The sequence below is a fragment of the Bombina bombina genome, chromosome 6 (assembly GCF_027579735.1).
Source record: "Bombina bombina isolate aBomBom1 chromosome 6, aBomBom1.pri, whole genome shotgun sequence".
In the NCBI taxonomy this organism is placed as follows: domain Eukaryota; kingdom Metazoa; phylum Chordata; class Amphibia; order Anura; family Bombinatoridae; genus Bombina; species Bombina bombina.
In genome coordinates, this window is record NC_069504.1 from 394,748,477 (window position 1) to 394,763,821 (window position 15,345).

Here is a 15,345-nt window from a genome sequence, read left to right on the forward strand (position 1 = left end):
GATAACTTTGTGTTAACGCCCGTAAGTTGTGGCAGACACTGCACTAATTGGATAAAATACAAGTCAATAGATAAATAAAAAGTCATGTGATCGGGGGCTGTCAGAATAGGCTTGGATACAAGGTAATCACAGAGGTAAAAGGTGTATTAATATAACCATGTTGTCTATGGAAAAATGGGGAATGGGTAATAAAGGGATTGTCTTTTTAAACCATAGAACTTTTTTTTATTATTATTATTTGTCTAGATTTGAGTCTTTTTGTAATTGTAAGTTATTGGAAACATTTAGGGACTTTTCTAAACTAATTGGTTTTGTCCTATCTAAAAGTGACTGTCAACATTTTAAATACATTTGCTTCTGAATAGAATTCCTTAAACTTAACGTTTTGTTGTATTACTTGTAAATAAATATAAAGTAATGTCAGTTGTATTATTTTAATTTTGAATTCATTATTATGCAATAAGTATTCAATTATGTTATATAACCCTACTCTTTTCTTTTTATTGGGGTAACAGATATGATTTGCTAAAAATAAGGTTTTTTTTTTCCAGGTATCAAAAAGAAATACCTAGAAGCATTTTTTTCTTTTTTTCAGTTTGTGAGTCTTACATTTCATTACATTAGTGTAGTCTTGTTTAATCGTGTAATTGCAAATTATTGGAAACATTTTGGGACTTCCCTGCTTTGAGTAGAATGTGTGTATTCCTTTACTGACCAAAAGGGATTTTATTACAAATTTTTAAATAATTTTGATTTATAATTTGTTAAACGTAAATTAATTACTTTTATTTATTTAATATCATATTGCTTTTTTTATTTTAAAAGTACTTAATGTCATTAGAAAGTATTTCAGTGTCATAGATCCATACCACTATTGTCTTCAGAACACTAGAGTAAGTAGGAAAACCTTATTTAACTATAAGGAGGTTGGGACCTTTACAGAGTTGATGTGATTCCTCTCAGTACAGTATTCCCACTGCTTTGTGGGCCCAGCCACCCCTGACCTCCGTCAGGGACCTTTTCATTAAAGGATAACAAAAACAAAGACAATTTGACAATAGAAATTCATTGGAAAGTTGTTTAGATTTGTTTACTCTATGTGAATCATGAAAGAAATTTTTTGGGTTTTATGTCCTTTTTAAGCGATGGAATAATTGTACTGAATCTTTATAATGCAGACATCCCAACCTACAAAAACTCATTTCAGGGAGGTGGCTTCTCCCGCTACTGCGCCGCCACCCCCCCCCCCCCCTCCCAGTTATATATTGGACACCTTGAAACCCTAAATAAGATAGAGACTTATCATTAAAGTAGCTTCCCACTAAAGTCACATTAAAAAAGTAGCTTTATTGCACAACCACATACAACAAACCTATTCTCCAGTGATCGTATGCTTGTTGAATGCTCAAATATTTTAGAATATGAAGTTTAATTACGTGCAGTAAATAAGGTAGTATTTGTGTTTTATTTTATTAAAATCAGTGGGGGCATTTTGGTTACTGATGCATGCTTTGAGGGTTCTATAACGTCCCAGCAACTAAAGGCATTCCTTAAAGAAACACTTTTCCGGATTTGGGCCACATTAGATCATAGTACTTGGAGTTTCAGGGAGATTGCATTCCATTTGCTGGTATCAGGGAGCCGCTATTACAATCAGTTAGACTCCCTGAACTTCAGGGAGACTTAGGATGTCTCATAATGTCTGCTTGTGCTGCTCTCCCCTCCACTAGACCTATGGGCCTCAGACTCTTTAAAGGGATAATCCAGAGTTTACATCCCTTCTGAAAACACTGCCCTAATGTATTCTTTAGAATGCTAGATTCTCTAGTTTTGTGACTAGGAACCCAGTTAAAAGTATAAATCTAAGTATACTGGTTTAAGTTGTGGCTTCTTCAGATTCAGAATCCTACTCCGTTTTGGGCAACATTATCCCTAAAGGCTCTTTTCTTTCCAGGTTTTGGAAGAATGAGGATAAAAAAATGTTTTGGATAAATATAGAGCAAAAACTATAAGGTAAAGTTTTTTTGTTACATTGGCTGAAATGTTGGCTGTCATTTAGCCTTTGCTTTTTAGCGAGACTTCTGGTCAGGTATATTTTTAAATCTTTTGCATACTTGACTATATAGGATTTGGTTTAGATTTCTTAGTACTCAAAGTTTTTTTCTTTTTCTGAGAGGTAGGTATGGGGCCCTACAATATGAAAAAATATGGGGGTTGTAGGAAGACCCTACGTTACAGAAAGACAAATCTTAGAGGGGGGCCCCTAGACTAACTAAAAATAAATAAAAGTTAAACAAAAATAAAGATGAATTTGTTACTGGCAAACTGGCGGCTGTCAGTTACAAATATTGTGGTGAGCTGTTGGGGGGTGGCATCAAATATACCAAATGTGCCTAGATCAAAACCTTGGGTTCTCTACTTTTTCATAGGTAAATCAATAAAACAAAGGCTCTATTTCCGTTTAAACGGAGTGATAGCAAAAATGCTAAAAAATGATCTGGTACTTTGGGCAAGTTTGTCTCTAAACGGGTCAATTCAGTAGGTTCAGTATCAAATATTTGCACTTTTGCACAAAATTTCTTTAAAATAATAAACTTTTAAGACTTCTGATGGCGGCTTTGTCATTTCTGCAGAAGGTGGTATCTTGGCAATTTTTATTTTTCTGAATATGAACAAGAGAATTTTCTACACATGCTTGATCTTGTCAGAGCTTTCAAATATTATTGCAGTCTACTTAGAAATTCAGGATTGTGGGTTTTGTTTTTGTTTGTTTATGCTTCATTTTTCTTTCATGTAATTAGCAAGAGTCCATGAGCTAGTGACGTATGGGATATACATTCCTACCAGGAGGGGCAAAGTTTCCCAAACCTTAAAATGCCTATAAATACACCCCTCACCACACCCACAATTCAGTTTTACAAACTTTGCCTCCGATGGAGGTGGTGAAGTAAGTTTGTGCTAGATTCTTCGTTGATATGCGCTCCGCAGCAAGTTGGAGCCCGGTTTTCCTCTCAGCGTGCAGTGAATGTCAGAGGGATGTGAGGAGAGTATTGCCTATTTGAATGCAGTGATCTCCTTCTACGGGGTCTATTTCATAGGTTCTCTGTTATCGGTCGTAGAGATTCATCTCTTACCTCCCTTTTCAGATCGACGATATACTCTTATATATACCATTACCTCTGCTGATTCTCGTTTCAGTACTGGTTTGGCTTTCTACAAACGTGTAGATGAGTGTCCTGGGGTAAGTAAATCTTATTTTCTGTGACACTCTAAGCTATGGTTGGGCACTTTATTAATAAAGTTCTAAATATATGTATTCAAACATTTATTTGCCTTGACTCAGAATGTTCAACATTCCTTATTTTTCAGACAGTCAGTTTCATATTTGGGATAAATGCATTTGTTTCAATCATTTTTTCTTACCTTAAAAAATTTGACTTTTTCCCTGTGGGCTGTTAGGCTCGCGGGGGCAGAAAATGCTTCATTTTATTGCGTCATTCTTGGCGCAGACTTTTTTGGCGCAAAAATTTTTTTTTCTGTTTCCGGCGTCATACGTGTCGCCGGAAGTTGCGTCATTTTTTGACGTTTTTTTTGCGTCAAAAATGTCGGCGTTCCGGATGTGGCGTCATTTTTGGCGCCAAAAGCATTTAGGCGCCAAATAATGTGGGCGTCTTTTTTGGCGCTAAAAAATATGGGCGTCATTTTTGTCTCCACATTATTTAAGTCTCATTTTTTATTGCTTCTGGTTGCTAGAAGCTTGTTCACTGGCATTTTTTTTCCCATTCCTGAAACTGTCATTTAAGGAATTTGATCAATTTTGCTTTATATGTTGTTTTTTTCTTTTACATATTGCAAGATGTTCCACGTTGCAACTGAGTCAGAAGATACTTCAGGAAAATCACTGCACAGTGCTGGAGCTACCAAAGCTAAGTGTATCTGCTATAAACTTTTGGTATCTGTTTCTCCAGCTGTTATTTGTATTGCATGTCATGTCAAACTTATTAATGCAGATAAAATTTCCTTTAGTACTGTTACATTACCTGTTGCTGTTCCGTCAACATCTAATTTTCAGAGTGTTCCTGATAACATAAGAGATTTTATTTTTTAAATCCATTAAGAAGGCTATGTCTGTTATTTCTCCTTCTAGTATACATAAAAGTCTTTTAAAACTTCTTTTTTCAGATGAATTTTTAAATGAACATCATCATTCTGATACTGATAATGGTTCTTCTGGTTCAGAGGTTTCTGTCTCAGAGGTTGATGCTGATAAATCTTTGTATTTGTTCAAGATGGAATTTATTCGTTCTTTACTTAAAGAAGTGTTATTTGCATTAGAAATAGAGGATTCTGGTCCTCTTGATACTAAATGTAAACGTTTAAATAAGGTTTTTAAATCTCCTGTAGTTATTCCAGAAGTGTTTTATCTCCCTGATGCTATTTCTGAAGTAATTTCCAGGGAATGGAATAATTTGGGTAATTTATTTACTCCTTCTAGACGTTTAAGCAAATTATATCCTGTGCCATCTGACAGATTAGAGTTTTTTGGGACAAAAATCCCTAAGGTTATGGGGCTGTCTCTACTCCTGCTAATGTACTACTATTCCTACGGCAGATAGTACTTCATTTAAGGATCCTTTAGATAGGAAAATTGAATCCTTTCTAAGAAAAGCTTACTTATGTTCAGGTAATCTTCTTAGACCTGCTATATTTTTAGCGGATGTTGCTGCAGCTTCAACTTTTTGGTTAGAAGCTTTAGCGCAACAAGTAACAGATCATAATTTTATAGCATTATTATTATTCTATAACATGCTAATAATTTTATTGGTGATACCATCTTTTGATATCATTAGAGTTGATGTCAGGTATATGTCTCTAGCTATTTTAGCTAGAAAAGCTTTATGGATTAAACTTGGAATGCTGACATGTCTTCTAAGTCAACTTTGCTTTCCCTTTCTTTCCAGGGTAAATAATCATTTTCGTTCCTTTCCTCACAACAAGGAACAAAAGCCTGATCCTTCATCCTCAGGAGCGGTATCAGTTTGGAAACTATTTCCAGTTTGGAATATATCCAAGCCTTATAGAAACCTATAGCCAGCTCCTAAGTACCTATGAAGGTGCGGCCCTTATTCCAGCTCAGCTGGTATGGGGCAGATTACGTTTTCTTCAAAGAAATTTGGATCAATTCCGTTCTTAATCTCTGGTTTCAGAAACATTGTTTCAGAAAGGTACAGAATTGGCTTCAAGTTAAGGCCTCCTGCTAAGAGATTCTTTTCTTTCCCGTGTCCCAGTTAACACAGCAAAGGCTCAGCATTTCTGAAATGTGTTTCAGATCTAGAGTTGGCTGGAGTATTTATGCCAGTTCCAGTTCTGGAACAGGGGCTGGGGTTTTATTTTATCTCTTCATTGTACCAAAGAAGGTCAATTCCTTCAGACCAGTTCCGGATCTATCATTATTGAATCGTTATGTTAGGATACCAACATTCAAGATGGTTACTGTAGGACTATCCTGCCTTTTGTTTAGCAAGGGCATTATATGTCTACAATAGATTTACAGGATGTGTATCTGCATATTCCGATTCATCCAGATCACTTTTAGTGTCTGAGATTCTCTTTTTAGACAAGCATTACCAGTTTTGTGGCTCTACCGTTTGGCCTAGCCTCAGTTCCAAGAATTTTTTTCAAAGGTTCTCGGTGCCCTTCTTTCTGTAATCAGAGAATAGGGTTTTGGTATTTCCTTATTTGGACGATATCTTGGTACTTGCTCAGTCTTCTCATTTTCGAAGAATCTCATACGAATCGACTTGTGTTGTTTCTTCAAGTTCATGGTTGGAGGATCAATTTACCAATCAGTTCATTGATTCCTCAGACAAGGGTAACCTTTTTAGGTTTCTAGATAATTTCAGTGTCTATGACTCTGTCCTTGTCAGACAAGAGAAGTTTAACATTGATATCAGCTTGTCAAAACCTTCAGTCACAATCATTCCCTTTGGTAGCCTTATGCATGGAAATGTTGGGTCTTAGGACTGCCGCATCAGATGCGATCTCCTTTGCTCGTTTTCACATGCGACCTCTTCAGCTCTGTATGCTGAACCAATGGTGCAGGGATTCCTCAAAGATATCTCAATTAATATCTTTAAACCGATTTTACGACACTCTCTGACATGGTGGACAGATCACCATCGTTTAGTTCAGGGGGCTTCTTTGTTCTTCCGACCTGGACTATAATCTCAACAGATGCAAGTCTTACAGGTTGGGGAGCTGTGTGGGGGTATCTGACGGCACAAGGGGTTTGGGAATCTCAGGAGGTGAGATTTCCGATCAATATTTTGGAACTCCGTGCAATTTTCAGAGCTCTTCAGTCTTGGCCTCTTTTGAAGAGAGAGTTGTTCATTTGTTTTCAGATAGACAATGTCACAACTGTGGCATACATCAATCATCAAGGAGGGACTCACAGTCCTCTGGCTATGAAAGAAGTATCTCGGAATCCAGCTCCTGTCTAATCTCTGCGGTTCATATCCCAGGTATGGACAATTGGAAAGCGGATTATCTCAGTCGCCAAACGTTGCATCCGGGCGAATGGTCTCTTCACCCAGAGGTATTTCTTCAGATTGTTCAAATGTGGGAACTTCCAGAAATAGATCTGATGGCTTCTCATCTAAACAAGAAACTTCCCAGGTATCTGTCCAGATCCCGGGATCCTCAGGCGAGGCAGTGGATGCATTATCACTTCCTTGGAAGTATCATCCTGCCTATATCTTTCCGCCTCTAGTTCTTCTTCCAAGAGTAATCTCCAAGATTCTGAAGGAATGCTCGTTTGTTCTGCTGGTAGCTCCGGCATGGCCTCACAGGTTTTGGTATGCGGATCTTGTCCGGATGGCCTCTTGCCAACCGTGGACTCTTCCGTTAAGACCAGACCTTTTGTCTCAAGGTCCTTTTTTCCATCAGGATCTGAAATCCTTAAATTTAAAGGTATGGAGATTGAACGCTTGATTCTTGGTCAAAGAGGTTTCTCTGACTCTGTGATTAATACTATGTTACAGGCTCGTAAATCTGTATCCAGAGAGATATATTATAGAGTCTGGAAGACTTATATTTCTTGGTGTCTTTCTCATCATTTTTCTTGGCATTCTTTCAGAATACCGAGAATATTACAGTTTCTTCAGGATGGTTTAGATAAGGGTTTGTCCGCAAGTTCCTTGAAAGGTCAAATCTCTGCTCTTTCTGTTCTTTTTCACAGAAAGATTGCTATTCTTCCTGATATTCATTGTTTTGTACAAGCTTTGATTCGTATAAAGCCTGTCATTAAGTCAATTTCTCCTCCTTGGAGTTTGAATTTGGTTCTGGGGGCTCTTCAAGCTCCTCCATTTGAACCTATGCATTCATTGGATATTAAATTACTTTCTTGGAAAGTTTTGTTCCTTTTGGCCATCTCTTCTGCCAGAAGAGTTTCTGAATTATCTGCTCTTTCTTGTGAGTCTCCTTTTCTGATTTTTCATCAGGATAAGGCGGTGTTGCGAACTTCTTTTGAATTTTTACCTAAGTTGTGAATTCCAACAACATTAGTAGAGACATTGTGGTTCCTTCATTATGTCCTAATCCTAAGAATTCTAAGGAGAAATCGTTGCATTCTTTGGATGTTATTAGAGCTTTGAAATATTATGTTGAAGCTACTAAGTCTTTCCGAAAGACTTCTAGTTTATTTGTTATCTTTTCCGGTTTTAGAAAGGCCAGAAAACTTCTGCCATTTCTTTGGCATCTTGGTTGAAATCTTTAATTCATCTTGCATATGTTGAGTCGGGTAAGACTCCGCCTCATAGGATTACAGCTCATTCTACTAGGTCAGTTTCTACTTCCTGGGCGTTTAGGAATGAAGCTTCGGTTGATCAGATTTGCAAAGCGGCAACTTGGTCCTCTTTGCATATTTTTACCAAATTCTACCATTTTGTTGTATTTTCTTCTTCTGAAGCAGTTTTTGGTAGAAAAGTACTTCAGGCAGCGGTTTCAGTTTGAATCTTCTGCTTATGTTTTTCATTAAACTTTATTTTGGGTGTGGATTATTTTCAGCAGGAATTGGCTGTCTTTATTTTATCCCTCCCTCTCTAGTGACTCTTGTGTGGAAAGATCCACATCTTGGGTAGTCATTATCCCATACGTCACTAGCTCATGGACTCTTGCTAATTACATGAAAGAAAACATAATTTATGTAAGAACTTACCTGATAAATTCATTTCTTTCATATTAGCAAGAGTCCATGAGGCCCGCCCTTTTTTGTGGTGGTTATGATTTTTTTGTATAAAGCACAATTATTCCAATTCCTTATTTTATATGCTTTCGCACTTTTTTCTTATCACCCCACTTCTTGGCTATTCGTTAAACTGAATTGTGGGTGTGGTGAGGGGTGTATTTATAGGCATTTTAAGGTTTGGGAAACTTTGCCCCTCCTGGTAGGAATGTATATCCCATACGTCACTAGCTCATGGACTCTTGCTAATATGAAAGAAATGAATTTATCAGGTAAGTTCTTACATAAATTATGTTTTTTTATCTATTGTCGTCACGAAAAGGCCAGAAATCTTCTAAATTTTCTTCGACAAAATTGATTTTTCTTTTCAATCCTGATGATTTCTAAAGGAGATTGTTGTTTTCAAGGTTCTGTTTTTTCCCCACTCTGGTGTTTGCAGTTGCAGTACTGATATTATGAAGCTTCTTTGTATAACTATTTCAAAGTGGTCTTGTGGTTTTCCTTGCATGATTGATCTAAATGCTGAGGTTTGTTTTTTTTATGTGTGTGTGTGTGTCCACATACCTTCAAACTTCTTGGTGGTGTTTTCGCTCTCTACAGTGGGCAGAAAACATATACCCCCAATACAGATATGCTTCTAGTTTGAAGTGTGATTTGTCAGTAAGAATAAACCTAGGCTTTAATAATGTTCTCTTTAGTATGAATTTTTATGGGGCGGCTGTAAAATATACAGTTTAAGTAGTAAAATATGTATTTAAAAAAAAATAACTTATTTTTGTTTACTAAGCTTGTGTCTGTCTTTATTTTGCAGTGGCTTTAGGTCGTAACCAACCTTTGAAAAAAGACAAACCGAAGTGGAAAAGTGATTATCCTATGACAGATGGACAGTTGCGGAGCAAACGGGATGAGTTCTGGGACACTGCACCTGCATTTGAAGGACGAAAAGAGATTTGGGATGCCTTAAAGGCTGCTGCACATGCTTTTGAAAGTAATGATCATGAACTGGCACAAGCAATTATTGATGGTGCAAGTATAACATTACCACATGGTAGGTGTTTTTGTGAAAAGTACCAGCACATTTCTGCACAATAATTATGGTTGTAAAATTTAACTAAGCTGTTAATCCCCTGCTCCACTGATCAGGGCTTGGGGGAAGAACATACACACTTACAAAGTACTTAACATGTATATGTATTGTGACTATTCCTACATATTTTTGTCTTGCTACATTAACCAATCACAATGTGTTTTAAGATCATTTGTCACCTATACTTGCGTGCTTATGAACTTAAGAAACAATAACAGAGCAATAAAGATTTGTTTTTTAACCCCTTAAAGACCGGGCATATCAAAACTTCTTCAAAAGACCAGAGCATTTTTAGCATTTTTGCTATCGCTTCATTTAAACGGAAAAAGAGCCTTTTTTTATTTATTTATTTATTTACTTATTTGTTTACCTATATACCATATATAAAACCTTTTTTAGTAGACAACCAAAAGTATTGATCTAGGCCCATTTTTGTATATTTCATGCCACCTTTTTGTTGCAAAATGCGATCATATTAAAAACTTTTTCACTGAAATTATTTACAATACTACATGTGCAATCATGACACAAATGATTGTAAAAGCTTTGCCATTGTTTTTTGGCAATTAGAAGGCTGCTAATTGCAGCTGTGCACCACACTTTTGAAATTCCTGGCAGTTGAGGGGTTAATCAGGTAGCTTGTAAGGTTAAGTTTTAGGTGTTTTGTCTTTTTTTTTTTTTTTAAAGTTTTTTAATTTTTTTATTATAATTTTCTGAAGTGTTGCGGCCCCCCTTGCCCACCCCACCTCTCCCTTCCAAGCAATCCTTTACTATTGCCCCTCTCTCCCCTCTTATTACAATGTTCCCCTCTCTTAGGGCTTAATTTCTGCAGTGTAGTGGCTCCACCCTTTCCCGCCCCCTCCTGCACATTCCAGCCCCCCTCCAGCGATGGGCCGCCCACCGCCTCCCTCCTGACCCTCCCACACCACCAAGATCAGTCTTTCTGCACGGCTATTTCCACACTGCCCACTCGTGGGGCATGCAGAAATAGTGCTATCTCACCATTGTTAGTGAGATCGTGGCAGAAAGAGGCCCAGGATAGCAGTGCCATACAGGGTATGGTGCTGGTCCTTAAGGGCTAAAAGACCAATTTTTTTCTTTTATTATTCAGATAGAGCGTTCAATTTTAAGTAACTTTTTAATTTTACTTCTATTAATTTTTCTTCAGTCTCTGGGTATCTTTATTTGAAAAAGCAGACATGTAAGCTTACAAGCCGGCCCATTTTTGAAACAGACCCTGGATAGCCCTACCTAGGTGCTGAACAAAGAAAATTTGATAATAGAAGTAAATTAGAAAGTTGCCTAAAATTGCATGCTCTATCTGAATCATGAAAGAAAAAAATTGGGTTCAGTATCCCTTTAACCCCTTGAGTGCTAACGATGGCTCTGAGCCGTTGCAGAGTTTTCCACTCTGGTGCCAACGACAGTTCAGAACCGTCGCTAGCACTATTCCACCTTGAGGGAGATTTGGGGGCTCCCACCCGTTCCTACCCCAGCGATCGGGCCTGCATAGTGACAGGCATCACTGGGGCTTCACGTTTTGAGCGGTGACGTCATGCGCAATGACGTGATGACATCACCGTGCAACTTTATTAAAAATTTACAATACAAAGTATAGGGAAAGGGGTCATGCTGCTTAGACGCCTGTATCTCAGGCATCTAAGTAGCTACAGCCCCCCAAGACCCACCGTTGGAAGGGTAATCGCCTAACCTTTACAATGGTGTAAGTCTTGGGGATCTGGGGAAAAAAATACAAAAGTAAAAAATAAAAAAACCTTAAATCACCTTAGCACCCAGGTGGGAAAGTGCTTGGCACTCAAAGGGTTAAGGGGTTAATTTGTTTGTGCTTTATGTTGATAGTGATTAGAAGTCAAACAATTCAAATATTCCTTTTGAGTTTCTACTGACTTTATCAAACCTCCATCAAATTGAGGTATTTATTGAATGTGTAATTGGATATCTTTTTTCTGCATCTTTTGTGTGCTTCCAGGACCGGAAAAGCACATGAATGTGGAGGGGGAAAAGCTATAGCGTTTAGTACATTTTTGTAAATAGGGGCTGCTGCACAACAAAGTGTGAATCTCACATCGTATAACCTCAACAAGTATGAGATATCAAAAAAGATCTATCCTTTTCCAATCTTTCAGCAAAATTATAACGTTCTGTTGTGATGACTAATATCGTACTTGCTTCTTTTCTTATTGGTACTTGTAGTACAATATTTTAGTTGTTTCAAGGATAGCATAGTAACTTCTTGAGCTTCCACATGCAGTGAGGCACATTCCAAAGTTGTAATCTATTGTAGCATTTAACCGGAGTCAGAAAGTTAAGTCTGTGTTAAAGCTTCCACATTGGTGGTTCTAAGACTTAAATATGCTTTTTTAGATTCTTCAATGGCCTCTTTAGGTTGCTCTGCAATGGCTTGTTTAAAATATGTAATTTAGCTTAGAATAGGCTTAAAGTTTGGAATAAATCAATGTCCTCAGCCTCTCCTCATGACTCAACCCCCTACTCTTAAAGATGAAACAGGCTCATCTAACTCCAATGCCATGCTTATGATGCAGGACGGCAAGAACTGGGAATGTAGCTTTGGGGCTGAGCCAGTATGATGTAAAACACAATTCAAACTCAATCACGGAAGAATTTTTCAAATGATTTTCTTCTTGACTTAATTTTCCTGAAGCATTAAAAAACCTCACACAAACAGTAAGTTTTGAAAAAGCAAGAGCTGATGCACATAAAAAATAGCCAATGTTGCTGTAATCCAAACCTAATCCCTGATTACCATGTTTATGATTTTATACTTTCCATATATTCATTTATGATGGTTTGGTTACCTTAAAACACTCATGTATATTCTAGTAAAATTAAAAACAAAACAAACAAACAATTGTATAACTTGTCTCTTTCAGACATTCTGCAGTGTCTCAAATGACATGTTTCTTAAAAAAAATAGGATAATATAACTTAAAATTAAAAAGTAGTTTCATTTTAAAACATATGAAGACTGGCAATACTTGTCATTTCTGCTTTTTCTAAAACTTGTAGGATGTGCTGTCCAAAAATGATATAACATGTTATGCAATTATGTTCCCTTCCTCTCGTCAACGATATGATGTCCATTATTAAGATAACACGTACAGTACAAAATACAGTACTAAACAGAAGCAAGGTTTATTTCATCTGCAACCTAAACATAAAGAAACCTAAAAAAAGAAAACTAAATGTTGCTTATGAAAAACAGCAGTTAAACATGGCAACTGTTTTCATGAATATTTAAAATCTGTTAATCTCTTGCTTGTGTGATAACATTCTGTACAGTCTGGGTTATAGTTTCTTGGTGCTAGGAGTTAATTCTTCTGGACTCCACCTCTTCACCATATATACCCTCCCCTTCCAATTTACAATTTGAAATATCCCTGATATCCCCTTCTAGGAGCTCTTCAATTAATATAATTAGGCTTACAGATCTAATGCTCTATTGATGAACTCTGGTTCCATTTTAAAATTGTAGGTCAGTTTTATGCCAGTCCTGTGGTATTTTGCTGTATTATCTCTAACATTGTTTCCTCTATTGTGTAAACAGAAGATATAAAAAATACTCAGACCTTATCTTGGTTACCACTAATAATCCCACCATCTCATATTTAAAGGAACATTCCAGTAAAAAAAAAATGCATATAGATTAATTAAATTATTGAATATAAACATATCTGAATTATAAATTCATTGGCAAAAATGCTTCTAGTAAAAGTTATCACTGTTTTAGTGTTAACATTTTTCTCTGCACGTGCATGTGAAATAAATATTCTAATTGCACCAGCATTTTCAACACTGCAGCTGCTCAGATTGCCAGTGGGGCTTGTATTATGTCAGCAAATAACAAATTGAGTCAGTACCAGATAGTACTAGCACCTTTAGGCTCTCTGTGCTAGCTTTTATTAGAAACTTTTTTCTAATACAAAAATTCTTCTATTCAAAACTGAAATGCATCCATGTGGATTCCAATTTTGGCTGTTATGTCCCTTTTAAGTATACCGATGTTATACTATCTTCTCTGGCAGCCAAGGTGTTAATGGAAGAAATGCTAACAGTTGTAAGCAGTCTGCTGCAACACACTCCGGCAGCCAAGGGACAGGAAACCCCAAAATTGTATTTTGTGATTTGGATAGAACATTCAATTTTAAACAACTTTCCAATTTACTTCCATTATCAAATTTGCTTTGTTCTCTTGTTATTCTTTGCCAGTGACGTGCGGTGAGGTCAGAGGCAAGTGAGGCACTGACTATGATATGCCCGAGAAGAACCCAATATATGAACCATAGTGGTAGCTTAAATTGACGATTAAATTAGCAGGTTGCATAAGGGCTGCATTATTTACAACACACGCATACACGTAAGAAACAAATTAAATAATGATTATATAGGCAAATGCAGTGTCACTGATTATACTCATTGAAGACAAATTTTATTCTCTTGGTATAATTTGTTGAAGGCGCAGCAATGCACTACTGTTTTCTAACTGAACACATGGGTGAGCCAATGACAATCTGTATTCTGTATGCATTATGCAATATGCAGCCACCAGTCAGCCCCTAGAACCTAGGTTCTTTGTTGCTCCTGCACTTACCAGGGATAAACATTTCAGCAAAGGATAACAAGAGAAGGAAGCAAAATGATTGTGGAAGCATAAAAATAAAATAGTATATTATGTTATTGATTCAGCACTGGAAGCTTTTTTAAAAAGGTATTTTTATTACAACATATCCCCCTTTTAAGATGCCACACAAAAAAAGTCATTTCTGATTCAATCCAAAATTCAAATTCTTGGGGGCTGTAATATTATTATCAGGTTAATAATTCCATGTAATTTCATTATTTGAGTAATACAGTTGACCCATTCAAAATGAGTAAGAAAAAAAGCAGATACAGCACCAGACCAGTCCACTAACGCCACTCTGCAGTTAACCGGTCTGGTTAATAATTATGGTAAGGGCCTTATGGGACATAAAACACCTTTAAATTGTAATATAAAAAATTATTTAAAAAAATTGCAATACACTTTATTTATTTTGCCCCCTTTTTCAAGAACAGAAAGAGACCATTGTACTACGGGTTAATAAGAAATGTGACATGATTTGGCCAATTTACACAATGATTGCCACAGGGGGAGCTCTATTCAAATTTCAACCTAAAGATATTTAGCTGCTAATCACATATTAATCCTAAATTCCTAACAATAAACTTCCAAAACATTCACAAGATGGCTGCTCATTCTGTAAAATTAATTTAGTAAGCAGAGAAGATTTCAGTAGCAATAGCAACATTGAATTTGCAAGCAAAGAAAATAAATATTTAAAGTGAATTTAACTTTAATTATTTATGTTCTTTGCTTGCAAATTCAATGTTGCTACTGAAATCCTCTCTGCTTACTAAATTAATTTTACAGAATGAGCAGCCATCTTGTGATTTTGTGCATAGTAAATGTTTAATATATTATAAGGCAGAGTAGTGGCCTCCCCTTCTGATGTTAAACTTTGTGTATGACCCGGTCAGCTTGCAACTTGCTATGCTATGTTCTCTGGCTGCTTACTAAATATATTTTACAGAATGAGCAGCCATCTTGTGATTTTGTGCGCATTAAATATTATAGGCAGAGTAGTGGCCTCCCCCTCTGATGTTAAACTTTGTGTCTGACCTGGTCAGTGTTGTAACTTGCTATGCTATCTTCTCTGCTTACTAAATACATTTTACAGAATGTTTAGCCATCTTGTGATTTTGTGCACATTAAATATTATAGGCAGAGTAGTAACCTCCCCCTCTGATGTTAAACTTTGTGTCTGACCTGGTCAGTGTTGTAACTTGCTATGCTATCTTCTCTGCTTACTAAATACATTTTACAGAATGTTTAGCCATCTTGTGATTTTGGGCACATTAAATATTATAGGCAGAGTAGTGGCCTCCCCCTCTGATGTAAAACTTTAAGTGTCTGACTGTCACGGTCAGACACAGACAC

The 15,345-nt window shown here is 36.7% G+C and overlaps 1 protein-coding gene across 2 annotated transcripts in view; it reads left to right on the top strand.

Moving 5' to 3' along the window:
• Window positions 1-15,345, top strand: part of UBTD2 (ubiquitin domain containing 2) — a 235,257-nt gene that overhangs the window by 139,393 nt on the left and 80,519 nt on the right. For both annotated transcript variants that reach the window (XM_053717124.1, XM_053717125.1), the window contains one exon: window positions 9,054-9,290. In XM_053717124.1, coding sequence (XP_053573099.1) covers window positions 9,054-9,290 — 237 coding nt within the window. The remainder of the gene's footprint in view (window positions 1-9,053; window positions 9,291-15,345) is intronic.